General features: G+C 31.2%; 1 protein-coding gene across 3 annotated transcripts in view; it reads right to left on the minus strand.

The window, feature by feature from the left end:
• The window catches only part of LOC114329102 (cytochrome P450 9e2), a 64,668-nt gene that overhangs the window by 26,149 nt on the left and 13,950 nt on the right, over nucleotides 1-24,569 (minus strand). The window contains exons 1-2 of one of the 3 annotated variants that reach the window (XM_028278117.2): nucleotides 20,713-20,822; nucleotides 9,715-10,091 (exon numbers count right to left, since the gene is read on the minus strand). In XM_028278117.2, the coding sequence (XP_028133918.2) occupies nucleotides 9,715-10,078 (364 nt within the window). In that variant the 5' untranslated portion in view covers nucleotides 10,079-10,091; nucleotides 20,713-20,822. Of the gene's footprint in view, nucleotides 1-9,710; nucleotides 10,092-20,712; nucleotides 20,823-24,569 lie in introns of those variants that run through there. The other 2 variants (XM_050641983.1, XM_050641984.1) reach the window with 2 other exon arrangements.

Raw genomic sequence — 24,569 nt, forward strand, 5'->3', positions numbered from 1 at the left:
TACCAAAAAATAAAAGGGACCAACAGTATTTTGAGCGTAACTCACTTACTTTTAATGTTACAAGTTTTTTTTAAACAAAAAGAAACCTTTTTTAAACACTTTAAAAAAGGTGAAATAAATTTTCCCCGAAAAGTGCTCCGTTTTTGGGTTATTTCACATTGAAATATTCGATTTGGAAATTGATGAAGAAGAACCTACTTTTCATTAGCTACTCTGCTTCTACTGGGTCTACAGACCTCAAGCATACACCATTTTTTTCAGTTTTTTATAAGCTATATTTTTGCCAAGAGTCTTTTTTTCGCTGAAATACTTACTTTTTGAGTTATCTCCGAAAAACCGTCCAAAAACATGTTTTTTTCTGTTTAAAATGAACATATTCACTTGCAAATAACTCGAAAAGTATTGACTTAGGGAATAAACTCTATAGAACAAAAGTTGCTTAGAATTAGTCATTTTATCCAATTCCGGACTTATTTTGAATGTATATTTTTCACCTTCGAGAGGGGGGTAATCCCCTCCATTTATGAAAAATGGAGGGGTTGTTGAATTGCACACTTTTTCTTATATAATAATAGACAATTTCAACTACCTATTCCCAAATTCTCATCCTTCCTTTATTTTTTTTTTGGGGGTCAGATTGTTCTTTGATCGGGCAATTTATAAGAGGTCAAAGAACGGAGGTAAAGGAACTAAGAGAACCAAAACACGTAGAAAACTATACATGGATTGGCTATATAAAAAAGCTCTATGCAGAGGAAGAAAAAATGACCATGAACCAGAAACACCAGAAATTACCACCAATAAAGATGTTAATATAAGTACCTAACTACACAGGAAGTTCGAAAAACACTTGAAAAGCTGCAGGTAAAGACGGAATACCAAACGAATTACTGAAATATTGTGGAGCAGCAATAACAGAACAATTAACAACATTAATTAACAAAATCATAAAGCACAATAAAATATCGGAAGAATGGAGAACGAGCGAACTAATAATTCTACTACTCAAAAAGCAATTTACTGAGAAATCACTAGAGTATAATAGACCAGCATATCTATGTCTGATTGACTTAAAGAAAGCATTTGACAAAGTAAGATTCAAAGATATAATCCATCTTCTGTATAATGGAGAAGTCCCCCTAGATATCATAAAAACTATTAAAAGCATCTACCAAAACAACAAAGTGGAAGTCAGAATAGGTGGACAACTTACAGAACCTATAGAGATAGGCAGCGGAATAAAACAGGAAGACTCATTGAGTCCTATCATTGATTAAGGTATTGGAGTCCATCAACGGTCCTATAGATACTCTTCAATGTAATCATGGATGAAATCATCAAAAGCGCCAACAAAGGAATAGGATACAGAATGCGGAAAAAGAAGTAAAACTACTCCGTTACGAAGAAGATGTGATATTTATAGCCCAAGATGAAGATAGTCTGCAGAGATTAGTTCACAAATTTAACATAAGAGCAAAAGAATGTAATATGATAATCTTATGTCAGAAAACTAAAACAAAAGTATGCAAAGAGCCAGTCAGATATAGAATAGAATTTGATGGCATCAGTATTGAACAAGTAATGGAAATAAAATACCTTGGAATTACACTGTACAGTTTTGGAGACCTGGACAAAAAAGTGAGAGATCAAGTACAAAAAGCAAATAGACCGACAAGATGCCTTAATAATACTATATGGCGAAACAGACATATTAACAGTGAGATGGGTAAGGTATTTCTTTAAATTCGTTCCAATCTTACTTGGATGATAGGAAACAACTGGTTAGAGCAAATGATACAGACTCTAGTCTCAAAACATTGTATGTGAGGTACCGCAAGGTTCAGTATTGGGTCCTCTAGTTTTTCTTATTTTTATTAATGACATCACTAGTTCAAAAATCGATGGAAAAATCTTTCTTTTTGCTGATGATACCAGTATCACTTGGTGAAACTCAAATATGGCAACTATTCATGCTATTAAAACTTCCGATCTACTTACAATAAAAACCTGATCTGACTCTAAATTACTCTAGTTTAACGTAGATAAAACAGTAGCATTATCTTTTAAAGCAGCTCTTCAACCCTTACCTCTTAATAACAGCCAGATCAGTACCGTTGATTCTGTAAAATTTCTTGGTATTTTTTAGACAGCAACCTTAAGTGGTCCCTTCATATCGAATTGTTAAGGAAGAAATTATCTTCAGCTTGTTATGCTATAAGAACTGTGTCAAATGAACTCAATTTAGCATCTTCCAAAATAACATATTTTTCTTTGTTCAAATCACATCTCCGTTATGGTCTTCTTTTTTGGGGTTCTGGTAGAGCTTTCCAATTCGATGTCATTTTCAAATAACAAAAACGAGCAATAAGATATCTGTTTGGCCTCAGAAGAACAACGCATTGCAGAAGTTACTTCAAAGATCACGGAATTTTAACCCTTCCATCATTGTATATTTTAGAAACTGTTTGCTTAATTTGTAAACATCTTCACGTCTTTTCACCAAGACCTAATCATGACTACTTCACGAGAAATTCTACCTTTGACGTCTATTTACCGACCCCGTCCTCTGAGTTAGTAAAGAAATCTATATTATATTCCGCAAAAAAACTTTACAACCATCTCCCTCTACAACTTATATCTGCAGCATCTTTCCCCAGATTCCGTAAACTGACAAAAGCCTACCTATGTGAAACACCATATTATTCAGTAGAAGATTTTCTCCCTTTGCACAAGTAGTATTTTTATTATTTTTTAATCTATATTTGCGGTAGGGGAGCCCAAGCGGGGATTTTTGCAGTTACTCGTGCGCGTCAGATTATCATATGGGGAGAAACCTGGTACCCTTCAGATGTACCTCTATATTAGCTCTTAACACAGGGGAGTTCGTCAAGGGTGACCCGAAAAAAGAATCTATCCTTAAAAAAAACTCAAAATTATCAAATTAAGATCTAGATTCACTCTCTGATTGAACTAGAATATGATGCGGCTGTAGTTTCGTGTTGCAACGAAAATTGAATATGGTTATTGATTTTTGATTTACATATTTACTCTGATTGGAGTACGAAGGGAACTATTCTCGTTGGAACTTTACCGCGCTGAGCAGATGGGACGTGAATTATAAATTGTAAAATTGTAAAAAGTCAAACCACAGCTCAGATGTTACCTGGGGCCATGATACTACGACAACCAGAGATAAAGCCACTTCGAGAACAACTTTTAACCGGTGACGTCAGCGCCCGACAAACTTGTACGGAGACTTATGGGAAAGCATAGAGTTTTATACGGTTTTATACATTCTCGTATTATTAAATAACTGAAATTGTCGTTCGTCTGTTCTGTTACACGGTTTAATTTATACTTCGATGAATTATTGTAATCATACAAGTATGTAAAATAATACAATATATTATGTAGGAATTGTTCTAAAAAACGTAATAGTTTTTTCACTGTAAAAATTTAAGAGGTTTCTTGACATGCAGAAAACTTTAAATAAATCGCGTCAAATAAAAGATGGTTTAACAAATAATAAAAAAACTAAAGTTTCAAAAAAGTATTAAAATTATAAAAACAAAATTAAGTAGATAGATTTAGATGGATTTAAAGAGGTGGCCGTTTAGCCTATTCCGCTGCTACTTTTTCAGATCTATTGTGGTCCTCTAATTCTAGATTACATTCTTTAGTCTGGCCCTTTTTAAAAGGTCCAATAAGCCCCCAATTCGCACCGCACATTCTTCTACATTTGCCCAAGGACATAGTAGCTTTCTGTGTGGTTTTCAGGATGTGAGTATTCCATTTAAGCATATGATCAGTATAAACCCCAAGGTATTTTGTTTTTTGGCAAATGAAATCTCTATTCCTCCCAGCGCACCACCGGTAGTTTTAAGCCTTCTAGTGCTCCACTAAAAAGTGAAATTTAAAATTATTTACCACTAATAACTTGCATCCACGTTCTCTCATTACGAAATCTGTTACAAGTATTTCAGCCATTTTAACAAAATTTATTTCGACTTTCTCATGTAACTCGTCCAAGAGACAATACATAAATGATGAATAACTTTTACACCACCTTCAAAGAGGGTAATTTATACAAGTAGTACCTGGAATACCGGTATTAGATTATCAACATCGTTAAGAATTTTTTTAAAAATGAGAGTTACAAATTCACCGGTAGTTGATGGGTTATCGAAAAATTAACTCAGGGCCAGAGTTACCAGTTGGCCTATAATTAGGATGGGGGATTAAAATAGTTACGAATTCACCGGGACCCGCAATATTAACTCTGGTTAAAGCAACCATCAAAGCAAGAGTAGGTGGAGGCTGTCCACAAGGAGGAGTTCTGTCACCTCTACTTTGAGCAACCTTGGTAGATGATCTCAAAAATCTCTCCACATAAGACTTTTTTGTCTAGGATACACTGACGATATATCAATCGTAATCAGGGGCAGGTTTGCCCAGCTGGTGTCTGGGAGAATGCAAGAAGCCCCAACTATAGTTGACAACCGGTGTAAATAAGAGAGACTGATAGTCAATGTTCAGAAAACAAATCGCCAACTGCACCAAAAGGACAGCACTAGAAGGCTTAAAACTACCGGTGCTGCGCTGGGAGGAACATATATTTCATTTGCCAAAAAAACAAAATACCTTGGGGTTTATACTGATCATATGATTAAATGGAATACTCACATCCTGAAAACCACACAGAAAGCTACTATGTCCTGTAAATTATAATTTTAATACTTTTTTGAAACTTTAGTTTTTTTATGATTTGTTAAACCATCTTTTACTTGACGCGATTTATTTAAAGTTTTCTGCATGTCAAGAAACCTCTTAAATTTTTACAGTGACAAAACTATTACGTTTTTTAGTACAATACCTACGTAATATATTGTATTATTTTACATACTTGTATGATTACAATAATTTATCAAAGTATAAATTAAACAGTGTAACAGAACAGACGAACGACAATTTCAGTTATTTAATAACACGAGAATGTATAAAACCGTATAAAAATCAATGCTTTCCCATAAGTCTCCGTACAAGTTTGTCGGGCGCTGACGTCACCGGTTAAAAGTTGTTCTCGAAGTGGCTTTATCTCTGGTTGTCGTAGTATCATGCCTGGGGCATCTTAGTCAAATATTTAAAACATCCATGCCTAAGCTAGCATTTTCAACCGATGTTTCCTTGACGGATTACTTGTACAGGACTTTGACCCACATATTTTTGTTAAATTATATCTTGGTGGTTAGCATGTAAATTTCACGTGAGTGTAACCTACAACTTTTCTTAACCTTTAACTACACGCGCTGGCGTACTTTGTACGCCAGATATAAGAATTCTACTGGAAATATATTTAAAAATTTAATTTTTTACCTTGCTTATTTTTCTAACCTATCACTGGAATGTGCTTTACAATTTGGTTTTAGTTTAGTTATAATCGGCGTTCTGGAAAGATCGTAATTTACATTTTATTATTTGTTGTTTCCGGTGGTGGACAATATACCCCAGGATTATATTACTATAAGTCGTAATATACGTTGAGTCCGCGAGTCTTTACCCGTGCGTCATTAATACCTGGCGAGATAAAACACAAACTTTTTATCTAGCACCATTCTCTTCCACGCATGAAACTCATGACAAACCAGCTGCCGTTTGTTATTAAGTAAAAACACATGTTATTTTTATGAACCATCTAGACTCAGTGCATTGAAAAGAGATAGGTACAAAAAAAGACGATTCGGTATGTTTTCATATTTTAAGCACAATTTGTTTGACGTTTCTGCTTTCTTTATTTTTGTGGCTGTCAGTCAGTTGAATTTTTTGCGGTTTTTGTCTAATTTTTGCGTTTTGAAGTTTCTTTATATTACACAAACAGTTGTTTTCACAACTAATTTTATATTGGGCTCTGAAATTTTAAGGTAAATAATTATATTTTGGCAATTAATATTTAAAACATACAAAGCTAACGTCATTCACACAGTAAAGAAATGATTGTGTTTAGATTTCCGTCAAAGTGAATAAAGTAACAAAAATAAAATATGGTATTGAATTTTTTTATAAATTGTTTATTTATTTATTAATCAATAATAATAAAAGAATTTATTAAGCTACTTCAAATGTAGCTGTAATTCTGCACACAAATTTTGAAGCAAAACTTACATTTCACATTCTATATATTTGATAACGTCAAATTTTAAATTAAAACCCGTAATCGGAACAGTAGCCACTTTCTGTCAGTTGTTGTTACGTGAAATAGATTTCCGACTTATTTCGTATGCTTTAAATGATGACGCACGGGTAAAGACTCGCGGACTCAACTGTAAGTACATATTTTAATTGTTTTTTAGTCATTATGGCAAAAAATATATTTTTCTTTGTAAACAATACTTTTTCTCCTGTAAAAAATCACATTTAAAAAAAATTTTTATTAGTTATTTTATTTATCATGGAATCCAGTTATTCCATGATTCCAGTTATAAATCCCAATTGGCTTACTGAAAAGGAACTCCAAGTATTCACTGATGCCGAATAAGCTTTATAACAAACAACTAAGTGTATTTTTTCAAAAAAATTAAACAAATCCGCTGTTTTTAAGTGTATTTTCTTGTGGCGTACAAAGTACCCCACGCGTGTAGTTATGTTATAACTTGATGCGCGGGTAGTTAAAGGTTAACCGTAGTCAAAATTTTAAAATCTTTGTATTATTTTACCAGGTTATATTCATTTTAGGTAAGCACTGATGATGACTGCTAAACCAGTCGAAAACTAGTTATGTGATTGTGATGTAGCCCTTTTTAGGGATTTTAAATATATGGGTCATTCCATTCCAAATCATTCAATTTTGGAGTAAAAAAAATTTTTGACCTCCGATTTGTCTGAAAATTGGTATATAGCTTCTGCGCGACGTACAAATAAGATATTTAAGGTCAAAAAATCTTCTTCTTCTTTTTTTCTCAAAATGTTATTTTATGCGATTTTACAGTGATTTGGTGTTTATTTATACAAATTTGCATTTTCTATCGTAAAGTATCAATGAAAAACATAATATTTTAATAGAAAGGACTCAAAAATGTCATTATATGGCATTATAACAAGTTACTTTGATTCAAAACAAGCTTTTGATCAAATTTTATAGTGTAGAAAGCGTTAAAATACCGTTTTTTACATTTTTCTCCATTCCCAAAATACATCATAATCGATATGGCTGAAAATTTGCCCACAGATAGACAAAACATAGGACTTTAAGTGGTGAGAAGGATTTGAATTATATTACAATACCAAAAAAGTTACATGCAATATTATAGTCAAAAATATAGGCGTCTACTGTAAGTAAAATTAACTCGAAAATATCGACCTCACGACAAAAATTGTTAAAAAGAAATTGTAATAATTGTAAATACGATTTATTTGGAACAATTTCAGTTCCCGCCATTTTTGTCGAAAAGTTAAAAATGGCGGAGATATTGAGCCAAACAGGTTCTCCTTTAAAATCAAGATGGCGGCTAACGTAACGGAGGAATCCATTCGTGATTTTAAATTTAGGCTACTATTGACTCCCTTAAAGTTCAGAAAAATAAAATTTTGGGCAGCTCGGCATTCAAGGTCAAATGCTATCCCGACTGGACTAATATATATTTTGAGTATGATATTACTGCATGTAAATTTTTTGGTATTATAATATAATTCAAATCCTTCTAACCACTTAAAGTTCTATCTTTTGGATATCTGTGTGCAAATTTTCAGCCAAATCGATGATGATGTATTTTGGGAATGGAGGAAAATGTAAAAAACGGTATTTTAACGTTTTTTACACTATAAAATTTGATTAAAAACTTGTTTTGATTCAAAATAACTTGTTATAATGCCATATAATGACATTTTGAGTCCTTTCTATTAAAATATTATGTTTTTCATTGATACTTTACGACAGAAAATGCAAATTTGTTTAAATAAACACCAAATCACTGTAAAATCGCATAAAATCACATTTTGAGAAAAAAAGAAGAAGAAGATTTTTTGACCTTAAATATCTTATTTTTACGTCCCGCAGAAGCTATATACCAATTTTCAGACAAATCGGAGATCCAAAATTTTTTGCCTGAGTGATTTGACATGGAATGTACCATATACCTTTTATAAAGAATTTTACTGTTTTTTGTAAAATTCCCTCATCTTCTTTAGTCTCAGCATCCGTTATGGCTTGCAAATAGTAGAAGCCTCGGAGGTGTAACCAGAGAAGGTTCCCATTGTTTTCAATCTGGTAGGATGTAGAGTAACATTTTTGGTGTTGTTTTATGTGCTATTTGATTGAAAACTTAGTCTTCTTAAAAATATTTCAGTTTATTTTAACTTATAATCTTTTGATTAAAATTAAAAATTATAGTTTTGAAATCACAAAACCCAACCGCGCTAGAGCTACAGGTTTAGGTATGGGACGTGCGGAAACGCATCCAATCTGCATTCTGAATTTTTTCAGAAATTGGTAGATTCGCTCAAATGAAGCAGTTAAAACCATTTTTAAGACTTTTGTAATCATTTAAAAAAAATACGATGTACTGTGAACTATAAAGTAATTTTAACAAAGAAACTTTTGGTGATTTATCCAAGGGCGGATCCAGGACTGATTTTCGGGAGTGGCCATGAACTTTTTTTGAGGAGTACCAGGGGGTTTGGGGGTAATTTTTAAAATTTAGGGTTACAAGGGTGAGTTTTAAGGCACTTTTCACACACTTTTGAGTGCCATAAAGACATTCAAAACTTATCGTTATTAAAGTATATTAAAGTCAGTACCGATTCCTTTACATTTCTTAGGAACCAAGTACAGTTCCTTCAACTACTTTGCTACTATTTCTCCCAATGCTTCTCCTAACAGGCCTTATTATTCTCCTCTTTCTTGATTTTCACTAATTATTTTTATGTTCTCATAAGCGTCAATGAACTTGACAAAGTCTTCACGAATATTGTTATTGTGTATGTATCTCAAATTTAGAGAAAGCTGTTCCACGTGGCAAACGTCGGTGGATTCGTCAAATATGACAGAGTAATAATTTGTACTTTAAACCTGATTCATTATTTGTTTGCCAACCTGAACGCCCTCCTTGTGGTATGATCTTTTTTCATGAGTTTGTATGGCTCTGTTTTTGCCTATGAGTTTGGCGAAAGATGTTAAAGCTTTCGTGATATGGCTCTGCGCTGGCATCCCTTTATTGTGACCATATTTTTCATTAGAAAAATAAAACGCAATACTTGCAAAACAATCCCGTTTGAATGTGCGAAAGTACCAATCAAATTCCTTTGTTCTAAGTGCTGATGACCCAAGTAATGCTTCATTTCTTTTTTATTCTTTATGTGTACAGAATATGGAAATTGACAGGATTTTGATGGCTGCCAAGGCCAATTCTAACAATTGGCTCTTTGTAAAATTATCAACATTTTGATTTACAGAACATCCTATTGAATCATCCATTACTGCTTTTGTTCAATTCTAGTCCAGAAGACATATTTATTCCCTGTTTGGCACAGGGAATATTCCCTGTTTTTATATGTTTTTGAAAATAAAAACATTTGAACTGCAAATATTTAAATTTCAATTTTTTTTAATTCTCGGGAGGGGCCATGGCCCCCATGGCTCCCTCCCTGGATCCGCCCACTTATACATAATTTGTCAGAAAATTATTAAGCACTAAAATAAAACAGGTAAAAGTAAGTACTCACCTGTTAAAGCAAACAGATTTTTTGCCCACATAGGATCTACATCTTCCCTAGCGAAAACACGATGTTCGTTAAAATAATCAAAGTCCTTTATTACCATTTGCTTGATCAAATCAACATCTTTGATTAACAGAGAAGGAGAATTGAATTGATAGAAGCCGTGATATCTGCTCCCAGGGAAACCCCTGTAAAGGCTGATTATATTTTCTGTAAACGTCATGCGATAGAACAGACCAAACCACGAGAAGCTAAAAGCTTCGAAGAAGTCTTTCTGTGGAACACCTCGTTCTTTCCAGAAATAAAGTGGTTTTATAAGGAAGTAGTAGGTTAGAGTTGCTAACAGTACTGCTCCAAGAATCCAAAACATATTGAACTTTTTTCTAAAAGAAAAATATAAAAATGATTCAAATAATATTCATATACACACAGTTAGCACCTAAAGGTTGGAATAAATTCATTTTTTCGAAAATTGGCGATTTTTGAAATAAATCCCGAAACAGGTTGATTTTTATTTTTAAATTATGATTTTTTGGCATATATATTATACTAGTGACGTCATCTATCGGGCATGATGGCGTAGTCGATGATTTTTTTTAAATGAGAATAGGAATCGTATGACAGCTCATTTGAGAGGTTATTCAATTCTCTATTCACTAATATAAACATTAACATACTTCTTTATACAGGGTGTCCAAATTTTTTTTAAATAAAATAATTGACACAAAAAGTAGATTGTATGTAATTTAATTAATTCCAAATACATTTTACTGCTGTCAGAAAAAAGAAAAAAACGTTTATTTGAAAAATAAACATTGCCTTTCGCTTAAATTAAATGTTTAAACTGCCAAGAGGCAGGTGGGTGGCTCCTTTAATCCAGGATCAGTTGCGCCGTGAGAAAAAATCTAACATTTTATCCTTTTCCGTTATAACTTGATGAAAAATTTTGGAACATAACTTTCCACTCGTAAGTGTCTCTTGGAAGATTGTAGTAATGCGTAGGTATTTCTTATTTATGTTTTTTTTTTATGTGGAATTTATGGCTTTGGTGAGAATCAATTAGCTTTGAAAAGGTTAGAAATAAATATTTTTAAAATATCAAGTAAATAGAAATATTATAAAATAAAAATTTGTTTTAAATTCGTATTTAAATTCGTATTGTTAGATTATTTAATCTAAGGCGCGAGTGACAGAAATGAGCGGGACGCATATTTACAGATGCTTGCGTGTGTAGACACCAGGGTGTTGAAATCAGTTAGGGTTTGGAAAAACATCATATTTACACATGCTAGCGCGTGTTGACACCACGGTGTTGAAATCAGTTAGGGTTTGGAAGAACAGTACGTTTACAGACGCTAGCGTGTGTTGACACTAGGGTGTTGAAATCAGTTAGGGTTTGGAGAAACAGTACAGTTACAAATACTAGCAGATTTGGACACCAGAGTGTTGAATCCAGCTAGCTTTTTTAGTAATTAATATACATGCATAAATGCTAACGGCTATTGACTTTGATTTTATATACCTACTGCTGTGGAAAAATATTTAACTGATTTAGGTATTAGTAAATAATTAAACGTTGTTGGGATATAAACAATAATATATTAACACAAAAGAACAAGATAAAAAATAATGTTGCTCTGAAGCTATTTACTTGTGGAATTTTTATAATTAACTATTTAGATGGGAAATTATGCCACAATTAAATTGAAAAAAATAATTTTATTAACGTTTCGATGCCCAAATCGGGTGTCGTTGTCAAAATAAAAATACTACTATATTAAAAAAAATGTTGTTGCTTAGTAAAAAATTCTACTAATAATTTTTTTAATCTGATTCATTTATATTGGCAAGTCATACATATATTAGACATTTTAAAGTATTTTTAAAACCTTTTTATATACTTGGGTTGGTTGGTGTCACGGACTCCGCAAATTTTGTAATCCATTTTAAAAATAGTTCTAGGCTACCTAGACACCTGACATTTTCAAGATAGCTTAGAACTAGCTAACAATGCAATATTTTACTGCTCTTATACAGGGTGATTAATAATTAGTGGGGTGAAGCTCCGTAGATCCGTTATAGTAATGTATAGCGATAAAACTTAATAACAAAAATTGTAGAAAACTTTGAGCTTCACATTACAAAATTAGTTAGAATGTTACAGGGTGTTCGATAATGTAGTGGCAGACCAAGCTTAATTTTTTTAAATAGAACACCCTGTATTTTATTTTATATTCGAAATCTTCGTAACTTTTCGATTACAAAAATATAAATGTTTGGTATGTTATACGGGGTATTTACAAAGTTATCACCAATTTTATATGAAAATCGTAACAAGTTTAACTACCTGTATAAAGAAAAGCAAGCACAAGGTCAATGGTTTGTTGACGTCATATTTTTTTATTTATTGTCAAAATTTTCGTAAATTGTTGTTTTGCTAATTTTCTTTATATTGAATACAGGGTGAGTCAAAACGCAAGTACATTATTTTCTCAGTAATTTTAAATAGGACACCCTGTATTTTATATTATTATCGAAAAGTACCATTACAATACTTTTATATAACATTCCCTATGTGTAAATTTATTAGTTTTCGAGATATTTTCATTTTTCAGAGCAAAATTATTAATAATTACGGGTCTAAATATTTCCAAATTTTAAGTAAGCCATGACTGAATAATTGTCTAAAACTTACAATTTACGATTACTGATTATCAATCTGTAATCAAAGTGGGCTACAATTTTTGTTATTAACTTTTATTACTATATATTACTTATAACGGATCTACAAAGCTTGACCCAACTGACCAATCACACTGTATGGATAAATCGATTTTTTTATTTCAAACTATGTATTTTAAAAATGTGACTAATGCAATGATATTTTAAACTACGTTAATAAATCGATATCTACAAATTGATGGTGCCTCAGTGGCATTAGACTGCAGATCGAGATGTCCCCAGTTGGAACCAGGCTGTTGCGTATCTTTTTTTAATTGTTTTAGTAAATAATTAAAAAAAGACTAAGTTTTCACTCTAATGGCATATAAATCAACATAATGCTATTCTATATCCTACCAGAATGAAAACAATGGAAACTTTCTCTGGTTACACCTCCGAGGCTTCTACAATTTGCAAGCTATACGGATGCTGAGACTAAGGAAGATGAGGGAATCAGGGAGAGCAGCATATGTGCCTCCTGATGAGAGACTAATAAGTTTCGAAACCGGTAGAGGTGTTTGCTGCACTCTCTGATTGGAGTAGAATATGGTTCGGCTGTATTTTCGTTTTGCAACGAAATTGAAAATGGTTATTCATTTTTAAATAATTAAAAGTTTATATACTTAAAATTATATATACCATTTTAAACAACCGTGGTATTATAAAAAATACTATTTTATACTAGTGTAATTTTTGGAATCATAATTAGAAACAACAATTAATAAACCTACTAAAAATTCATATTTTATAAGTTAATTATTCTTTCCAAACATGTTGTATCCTATATATGTACAATAACAAAACCGTGATATTATAAAAAAGTACTTTTTTATTAGAGTGTAATTTTTGAAATTTGAAGCATGTTATCGTTAAATCGTTTATCGTTAAATTATTTTATATTCTTTCCTATAATTAATAAAAAGGTTTTATTATAAAAAAGTTCTTTTTTATAAAAGTGTAATTATTTACTAAACAACAACATTTTTGTTTAATTTATTAGTATGTATTTTGTATTTTGACAACGACACCCGATTTGGACGTCGAAACGTTAATAAAATTATTTTTTTTAATTTAATTGTGGCTTATTTCCCATCTAAATAGTTAATTATAAAAATGCCACAAGCACATAGCTTCAGAACAACATTATTTTTTATGTTGTTTTTTTGTGTTAATATACAGAGAGAGTCTGTAATTTGGAATAAATTCAATATCTCAAATACTAATTGTTTTTTTGAAAAATGTTCAGACCCATCGATTAGTATTTTAAATTGTCATTTATGACATATAATAATAATGTATACAGGGTGTCCCAATTTAGAGATATGACGTCATCATTGATTTCCTTAAAAGGCAATACTGTCATTTTGATAGCTATTTTGATAGGGTGTGTAAAGATATACACAACTGCCGAATTTCAAATTTTTATTCCCTACCGTTTACAAGATAATAAAAAATAACAAAGTTATGAAAAACAAGTAATCAAATAATAATTGAATTTAATAATTATTTCAATTAAGCAAATACTCATAATGTTGTCATATTGTCAATTATTGTCATATTGTCAATGGGCAACGTTATGAGCATTTGCTTAATTGAAATAATTAAATTCAATTATTATTTGATTACTTATTGCTTTTCATAACTTTTTTATTTTTTTAATCAAGTATATTCAAATGGGAAATAAGCCACAATTTTACCTAAAAATGATTTTATTAACGTTTCGACGCCCAAGTCGGGTGTCGTTGTCAAAATACAAAATAATACTAAATAAATAAAAATGCTGTTGCTTAGTAAAAAATTCTTCTAATAATTTATTTAATCTGACTCATTTATATCGGCAATTCAGACACGTATTATACATTTTTTATTTTTTATTATCTTGTTAATGGTAGGGAATGAAAATTTGAAATTTTGCAGTTGTGTATAACTTTATACACCCTATCAAAATAGCTATCAAAATGACAGTGTTGATATTTAAGAAAATCAACGATGACGTCATATATCTAAATTGGGACACCCTGTATACATTATTATTGTATATCAAAAAGGACAATTTGAAATACTAATCGACGGGTCTGAGCATTTTTCAAAAAAACAATTAGTATTTTAATTATTGAATTTATTCCAAATTACAGACCTAACTTTGTTATTTTATATTATCTTGTAAATGGTGGAGAATAAAAATTTGATATTTTGCAGTTGTGTATAACTTTACACACCCTATCAAAATAGCTATCAAAATGACAGTGTTGACATTTAAGAAAATCAATGATGACGTCATATCTCTAAATTGGGACACCCTGTATACATTATTATTGAATGTCAAAAAGGACAATTTGAAATACTAATCGACGGGTCTGAGCATTTTTCAAAAAAACAATTAGTACTTGAGATATTGAATTTATTCCAAATTACACACTCTCTCTGTATTATTGTTTATATCCCAACAACGTTTAATTATTCATTAATACCTAAATCACTTAAATATTTTTCCACAACAGTAGGTATATAAAATCAAAATCAATAGCCGTTAGCATCTATGCATGTATAAGCACTAAAAAAGCTAGCTGGTTTCAACACTCTGGTGTCCAAATCTGTTAGTATTTGTAAATGTACTGTTTTTCCAAACCGTAACTGATTTTAACACCCTAGTGTCAACACACGCTAGCGTCTGTAAACGTACTGTTTTTTCAAACCCTAACTGGTTTCAACACCGTGGTGTCATCACGCGCTAGCATCTGTAAATGTACCGTTTCTCCAAACCCTAACTGATTTCAACACCCTGGTGTCTACACACGCAAGCATCTGTAAATATGCTTCCCGCATAAACATTGAATTTAAGCGAAAAACAATACATTTGTCAAATAAACAATTTTCCTGTTTTCTGACAGCATTAAAATGTATTTTGTATTAAATAAAGTACATACATTCTTCCTTTTGTATCAATTAATTAATATGAAATTAAAAAAAAATTGACACAATATATAAATAAATATATTAATGTTTATATTACGGAATAGAGAATTGAATAACCTTTCAAATGAGCTATCGCACGACTACTATTCTCATTTAAAAAAAATCATCGGTTTCGTCTTCACGCACAGATGGATGACGTAACTAGTATTATTCCTATGCCAAAAAAATCGTAATATAAAAATAAAAATCGACCTCTTTCGGGATTTATTTCCAAAATTGCCCTTTACGAAAAAATGAATTTATTCCAACCTTTACGTGCTTGCCGTATACAAAAGTGCACGTAATACTAAACATCTAGCAGCACGCTCTATCATCATCATATTATGCTGTGCTAAAAGTGCATTCATAATACATAATTAATAGGTTATTAATAGGAACAAATTTATAATTAATAATAATAATATTATGAAGGATTATATTTTTTAAATAAATGTATATTTTTGGATAGTATATAAAATACAGTGGTCAGAGAGCCAAGCGGGACAGGTGAGACCTCACTTCGCTTCACTGCTGAAAGTGCTGAAGTGTTGAGGTGCGTATCAACCATAGATATAATTTACTGTAGATTACAGATTAGGCTAGCTATGGGCCGCTCTGTGTATCGAGGTGTAACGCCGATATCAAGAACGCCATTGGTCAATATTCATTTTGAGTGGTCTAGCCATCTTTGTCCGTCATATGAGCGGTATCGCTTAGTAAAGAGAGATAGATAGACCACCGATTGACTGCTGCGCGTTACGCTTTTTTGCTCAGTATGCCTTGTTTACGGTTAACATGTCTCTGGTTCCAACACTGGTCCGGTGAACAGAAAAATAAAAAGGCTAAAGCAATATTTTAAAATTCTACGGCTTAGACTGGAATAAGCTGGTGTCTAAAGAGCCTATGGGGTAGCAGTAAGGTAAGTTAATCATTACATATACCGTAGATAACACTGCGTAATGTTTATGATTTGTAAACAAATAGGTATTATTCAAACAGTAATTAGGAAAACTGTAAACTATTTGCTATGAATATTGGGTTATTGGTTATGTATACTGGATAATACACAACCCAAACTAAATGATATCGGTTTTGCATATTCTATTCAGTAAACTTGAACTAACACAATAAAAAAATGTTTAGATATTTGATTTGAAATTAAAGAAGTCTAAAACAGTAAGTTTATTTCAATTATTAATATTAAGGGGGTAGGCGCAAAACCTTGGTGCAATACATTCATTTTTTCGAAACCGAAGAAAATTAATAAATATTTTTGAAAAAATTAAATATTACATGAAATATTACATGATTACCAAGGGTCGAAAATCCCTTAGAATAAACAAAATATTTCTTTTGAATCAAATATTTTAAATTAAAAATCACACTAAATTTTATCTTTTTTTTTTCACCACTATAACTTATATTGCGGTAGGTGTGTTGCTGGAATTAATTGAAATGAATTTAATAAAACGAACAGTAAATATTTATTTATTTTCGTAACAAAAAGTATTTGCGCTTAGGTCTCTCTCGAAAAATGGCCGAACGATTTGTGTGTGATTCGTTCACCCGCTGTGTCGTGACTGTTAAGAAAAGTCACAATCGATTATATCGATTTTATGACTTCCTGCAATATGGTCCGGAGAGGACAATAAATCACTCCGATCTGACGCATAAAAACAGACACATTTCTGCAGTTTAGAAACGAATGCCATGTCCCAAAGTGAGTTGTTGACATAATGGTCTGATATGGTAATTAATTTATGAGGACTTCAGTTTGTTAAACTGCCACTCCAAAAACATATGGTCAGGGGATGCATTCGTTTCGTAAAACCATGTTTTTCTTAGCGTCTGTTTTGTATATTAACGGTGACTTTTTTATATTAACTTTTTGTTAATTTTGTATATTAACTCATTTTCAGGTTGGGCGTAGATTTACGCTCCTGTTATGTCTATGTCTCGGATGTTGTTTTTTGATGGAATGTGTCTAAAGATATTCAACCTCTCATCTTTACCGATGAGCCCACGGAGGTTGAAGAGGGCGAAACACATTTCTAAGAACTGGTGTTTGGATCTTTGATTCTATTCGAAAAATTTTTCCCAGCCAGAAATAGTGGATGTGTGAGTTATTCGTAAGGGGATTTTTTCACATTCTCTATTTCATTTGTTTGATTTCGTACGAGTGGTCGTTAAACCAGTACCTGTGGATCTTTTGATCACTGAGTGTGTTTCAAAGATCTACATCTTTTGTTTTTTCATAAACATTATCTTACTTACTCTAAAGTAATTAGGGAATTAAAACTTGAGACTGTCATTTTCAGGTTGGGCGTAGATTTACGCTCCTGTTATGTCTATGTCTCGGATGTTGTTTTTTGATGGAATGTGTCTAAAGATATTCAACCTCTCATCTTTACCGATGAGCCCACGGAGGTTGAAGAGGGCGAAACACATTTCTAAGAACTGGTGTTTGGATCTTTGATTCTATTCGAAAAATTTTTCCCAGCCAGAAATAGTGGATGTGTGAGTTATTCGTAAGGGGATTTTTACACATTCTCTATTTCATTTGTTTGATTTCGTACGAGTGGTCGTTAAACCAGTACCTGTGGATCTTTTGATCACTGAGTGTGTTTCAAAGATCTACATCTTTTGTTTTTTCATAAACGGTGACTTTATATGACCGATATTATTTCGTTTTGAAAAAAAAAATATTAAAATTAAAATTAGCAAAAATAGTAATTAAAGCGTATCGCTATACTTATAATATTATTGTTGATTAATGTTTATTAAAATAAACATTATAGAATTTTTCAGATACCTTCGGTCCTCCGTAATAATACGTTTGTTCTAGCATCAGTTTCAAACGGTTTGAAACCATCAGCGAATAGTGGACCAGCGCGAGTAGAGGGGATAGCACTGGTGACTATATTATGTTCTCTAACTGACCAACTGCTTGCTGACGGTTTCTGACTAGTTTGACTGTTTGCTAGAACAAACCTTGTAATCTTTCATTCTGCGTTTAAATTTTTCCAAAATATTTATTAGTTTTCTCAGGATTCGATAAAAATGAATGCATTTAAATTGCATTAGACAAATGTTTTGCACCTACCCCCTTTTAACTGGTTTTTATGCAGTATTATATTATTTATAAAATCCACAAGGAAAGAAAAGTTTTCCTGTAGTTGGCTGTATACCATCAATCACAAAAATTTGAATAAATCCTTTGTAAAAGGTATAAAATTTATTAAAATCCCTAAAGGGCTACATCAGAACAAAACGTTTTCGATTTTATTACAAAATCATCATCAGTGTAAGACCTAAAAGTAAGTATAACCTATTTTATTAATGTAAAATTGATATTTAAATTCTGACTAACGTTTAAAACAAGTGGTTATACTCACAGTCTGGATGCTAGCTGAGCCACCAAAGAAATATATGGGTAATAACCCTTCAAATATAAAATGTATGCTTTACAGATGCATATTTACTTAAAATGCCTTGTGATGGGCAAAAGGCAACAGGAATAATGCCCTAAGGTAATGTATTTAAATTCCCAACATGTGGGATGCAAAAAAATTTTGAGTTTACATTTCGATGACTTTATGGCAACTGAACGAAATTTGAGTGATGTTTCTGAAAGGTGTCAAAGATCAAACCGAACAATGTGACATAATGGTTACCATGTATTACCTCAGCCAACTGATTGTGATGATATTTTAAAAAATTTATTCCAATTTTTTTTTTATATTATTTATGATTTTTCCTATGAATCTTTATATTATTGATACTGAACTCGTAAAAACTATTTTTTTGGAAAATCGGTCAGGAATTTAGACATTTTTGACAACATGTTTGAAAGAAACGTTCGATATTTTCTTATAATTAGCCGTTGTCTGAAAACGAAAAATACCTGTACGGAAATGTTATTTCCTTACTGTAAGGAACAAATATTTTTCTATGGATGCTATACAATGTGCCACTTCTCTCGCTATTTACATACATTCAAAACGAAACATTTCTCACGCAGTGAGAAAAGTCGGTCATTGTAGTGAGAAAAGTCGGCCATTGACTTTTTTCCAAACACATGATCGCCGTTTCCATGGTAACATGCACAATACAAACACAATTATTTTTGTTATACAAAATGTGTTGAAGTAAAACTTGACAAAAAAACCTTTTAAAACTGTTCAAATATAACTGTGAATTATAATTTTAAATAAATAAAGTACCGTAAAATGGGGTGACTTTGACCGATTTTGTACTTTAATCCTATAAAAATCATATTTTAAATTTTGCTACATTTTTCTATATGCAAATATGTTATGGGTTTAGGCGTCTACTTTCAGTAGCTTAGATTATAATTACAAGAAAATAATCATGACTTAGAAAAAAATAAAAAATGCCTTTGGTCAAGTTCACCCCATCTGGGGGGAAGTTGACCGTATATGCATTTTGCCTGTAAAATTATTTTTCTTGTAAGTGGGGTTAATTTGACCGTTTTTTAAACCATTTTTTCTTAATTCATTATATCGGTGGACTTAACAACCCTTGGAATATTAATTCTATTTTTTTTTTAATTAAAAATGAATTCTTAGATATTTATAAATTTGAATCGTTAAAAATAATTTTAAAAATTATATAGGGTGGCTGAAGTATCTCACAATAGATATTTTTCTATGTTTTCGGTCAAATTCACCCCAGCGGTCAAAGTAACCCCATTTTACGGTATATAAATATTAAAAACATTAAATACCTACATATATGTGTGTATGTATTTTATTTCAACTTAGGCATATAATATACCTAAAAGCACCTAAATTATTTAATTTTGAAGTTTGAGCTCTTGACAAAACCGCATCCATGGAAAAAGTACAGTGTACAACGCATGAGAAAATGACATATTTCTCCCTCGCTTGATTAGCGGGGGATTTGAACAAACTTCTGCGCTCGTGAGAAATATGTCTTATTTCTCACTTGTACAATATACTATTCCTTACAGTAGATTCAGAACAACTGACAAAAATAACAAAATACCTCAAATTTGACAATTCAATATTATTGTTTCTATAGTTACAAAACCTGTTTTTGGAGGCATCACGAATATTTGAGTCAAAATAATAATATGTCTATTTGAAAATTTTATCATGTTTATTTTAATATAATTTAAATGTTCGATTTTCGGAAAAATTGTATGTATACCTTGTAGGAAAAGCCACATTCGCGATTCCCGGACTTTGTATTGCCTTGTCTCGGCTTGCGCCTCGACGGCAATCTTTACATCGTCCGGGAATGTTAAAGCTTTTCCTATTAGGTACACAAGAAACTATAACTTACCAGTAATTTTTGAGGTTACACGTTTATTAATTATATACTTTCTTTATTTTATCTAACAAAAATAACACCTATAAATAATTATTTTTGTGGTTAAAATTGTTATCTTGTTTTATCAACTAAGATAAAATATCAGTTGGGGCCATTTGCACCTAAAAACGTACAGTGCAGTTGATTTGATATCCATTCAATTCGTTTAATCCTAGTTAGTGATACCGACTTTGCAGACAAATTAGAAAATAGATCGATTTTTGTTTTTAAATTATGATTTTTTGCGATTAAGTTATGTTAGGTATACATTCTAAATTTGTAAAATAAAAAAATAAATGCATATATAGGTACACCAAAGTTTCAATACAGCATTACAACTACATACACAATACCTATACAGGGTGATTGATTAGTGTGATAAAGCTTAGTAGATCCGCTATAGTAATAGATAGAATAAAAGTTAATAACAAAAATTGTAACCAACTTTGAGCTTCAAAATTACAAAATTAGTTAGAATATTACATAACATAGTGGCAGTTGTTCGATAACATAGTGGCAAACCAAACATTATGTTTTTTTTAATGGAATACCCTGTATATTGGAAATACAGTAGAACCCCGATTAACCGTGCTTATCGGAACCGGACGTTGGCACGGATAATTGAAAAGCCCGGATAATCCGAACATTTATTCCTTATTGTAATACATATGTACTTATATCCATACGTATATTCATACATATAGCCCTACTATAAAAAGACAACAGAAAAATAAATATTTCATTATGAGTCTCCCTCTCCGCTTATAGAGTTTCCGTCGAGTGATTTACAGTGACGCTATTTTGATAAAACCTCAAAAAAGCAATTTAAGTAATAGAAAATCATAGCACGGATAATCCGCAGCCCGGATAATCCGCACACGGATAATCGGGGTTCTACTGTACTCCTAACTTTTGCATTAGAAAAATATAAAGGTTATGTTATACAGAGTATTTTCAAAGTTATAACCAATTTTGTATGAAAATCGTAACAAGTTTAAATATACTCACTGTATAAATAAAAATAAGCACAACAGCAATAGATTATGGATGCCATATTTTTTATTTATTGTCAAAATTTTCCAAAATGCTTGATCGTGGTAATTTTCTTTATATCGAATACAGAGCGAGTCAAATAATATTAGAGCATTATTTTCCCAGTTATTTTAAATCTAACACCCTGAACACCGTACTTTAATTTTTATAAAACATCCCTATGTCTAAATTTATCAGTTTTCGAAATATTTTCATTTTTCAGAGCAAATTATTAATTAGGTGCCGAAAACGGGAATGGGACGTTTAATCGCCGCCGGTTTATCGCTGCCAGTTAATCGCCAGTCCATTTCATCGCCGTCAGTTTCATCGCAAGTTAGTCAGTTGATTTTGTACTATGGGAGATGACACGACACGACGTTAAATTTAGTTCAAAACTTATGACAATTAAAAAAATAAAAAATATTATTATATTAATTTACTGTTCTATTTCTTCTTCCCCTAAATTTGATACTAAATAGTATTAAATTTGTATTGTTAAATGGCCTTGTAGAAATATATATGTTCAAATTTATGTAGTGTCAGGTTAGGTTAGGTTAGGTCATTTCCGAGAATTCCTAATTAATATCAAAAATAAATAATAAATGTAACTGTAGAAAATTGGTCGGCAATTTGGAAATAAATCAGTTAGCGATTAATTAACTGGCAATGAATCGGCCGGCAATGAACTGGCGGCGATGAACTTCGCGGCGATGAAACGTCGTAGACCGTCTAAAACTGACAATTTACGATTACTGATTAGCAATCCGGTAATCAATGCAGCAATGTAGCAAATAAAGGAAGAAAAATAATTTATTAGTAATAAATTTTACAAAAAAAAAACACAACCACAACATAAAACATTTTTGAACGAATTCAAAACTATTTTTGTATATAAATGTAACAAATAATGAAAGAAAAAGAATTTATTAGTAATAAATTTTACAAAAAAAAAAACAAAAACACAAAATACAACATCTTGTGAAAACAATAATTAAAAACTACATTTGTATGTAAATGTAATAATGGAACAAAAAATAAAGAATGAAAAATAATTTATCAGTAATAAATTTTACAAAAACAACATGAACACATGAACACAAAATACAGCATTTTTGAAAAAATTAAAAGCTACTTTTAATAAAATATTTTAAATATTTAATTATATAGGAGTTCAAAATGACCTCCTAACACATTTATGTATGCCGAAAAACGGTCATTGAATGAGTTACTTACACTACGAAGCATTTGTAAATTAACACTTCGAAATACACTTTGTATTCTAATGATATACATTTCTATGTATATGTATGTATACCAGAATGTATTCTAATAATAAAAATTGTATACATTTTTATTTTTACTTGGTATTCTATTTTTCATCTCATCATTTCTTGTTGTTGGAGGTATTTTATAAGCTTCGTTTTTAACGTAACCCCAAAAACATGAGTCCAATTTATTAAATTCTGGGGATCGTGGTGGTCACGCTGCTGGTCCATTGAAAAATGAAAATATCTCGAAAACTAATAAATTTAAGTAGACATAGGGAATGTTATATAAAAATTAAAGTACGGTAATGGTACTTTTCAATAGTGATATAAAACACAGGGTGTTTCATTTAAAATGACTGAGAAAATAATGTACAGTCGAACCTCGATAACTCGGATTAATCGGGACCGCGGCCGATCCGGGTTATCGAAAATCTGGGTTAGCCGGAGAATATGGTAAAAATTAATAAAATACGGTATATGTATTTACAGATAAACTCTGTCATAATTGAAATAACATGAAATATATATATATATATATATATATATATATATATATATATATATATATATATATATATATATATATATATATATGCACAGTACCTGACATCTAAATTACTAAAAACACACAAACACAAGCCTAAACAAACGGAAGCGAACAGTACAAGACTCTGTACTACACACAATACAGTCACAATCAGAACGATGTTATGTTATTTAAGAACAGTGAAAACTAAGACCATTGTTTAAAAAAGAATTTTTTAAATAGTCTTTTAATCTTTTCTAAACAATGCTAAGACAATGTGAAATAAATAAAGAAATACTACAGGTGTCTGTTGTTTCCGATAATCCGAGGCAATGAATGTGGCTCTGCTGCCGGGTGCCATGAGTCATTTTTACTATCGTATAGTTCAAATTACACAAATACACATTATCTCTCCAATATTAAATTACATACATTTTTATTGTTGAAATATTCGTCTGATGAAAATCAGTCCGGGTTATCGGGGGCCGACTTATCGGGGTTCCACTGTACTTGCGTTTTAACTCATCCTCTATTTGATATAATGAAAACTAGCAATTTCAATAATTTTTGAAAATTTTGCCAATAAATAAAAAAATATGGCATCAACAAACCATTGCTGTTGTGCTTATTTTTATTTATACAGTGAGTTGAATTTATTACGATTTTCATATAAAATTATAATTTTGTAAATACCCTGTATAATATAACAATCCCTTAAATTTTTGTAATTGAGAAATTAACAGGATTTGGAATATAAAATAAAATACAGGGTGTTCTATTAAAAAAATATAAATTTAGTCTGCAACTATGTTATTGAACACCCTGTAACATTCTAACTAATTTTATAATGTGAAGCTCAAAGTTGGCTACAATTTTTATTATTAACTTTTATTACTATCTTTACTATAGCGGATCTGCGGAGCTTTATCACACTAATGAATCACCCTGTATACAGAGAGGGGCAAAATTATCGATGCTTTTTCGAAATGAGAACAGAGGTCGTG

This window comes from Diabrotica virgifera, chromosome 1 (assembly GCF_917563875.1).
Source record: "Diabrotica virgifera virgifera chromosome 1, PGI_DIABVI_V3a".
NCBI classification, from domain to species: Eukaryota; Metazoa; Arthropoda; class Insecta; order Coleoptera; family Chrysomelidae; genus Diabrotica; species Diabrotica virgifera.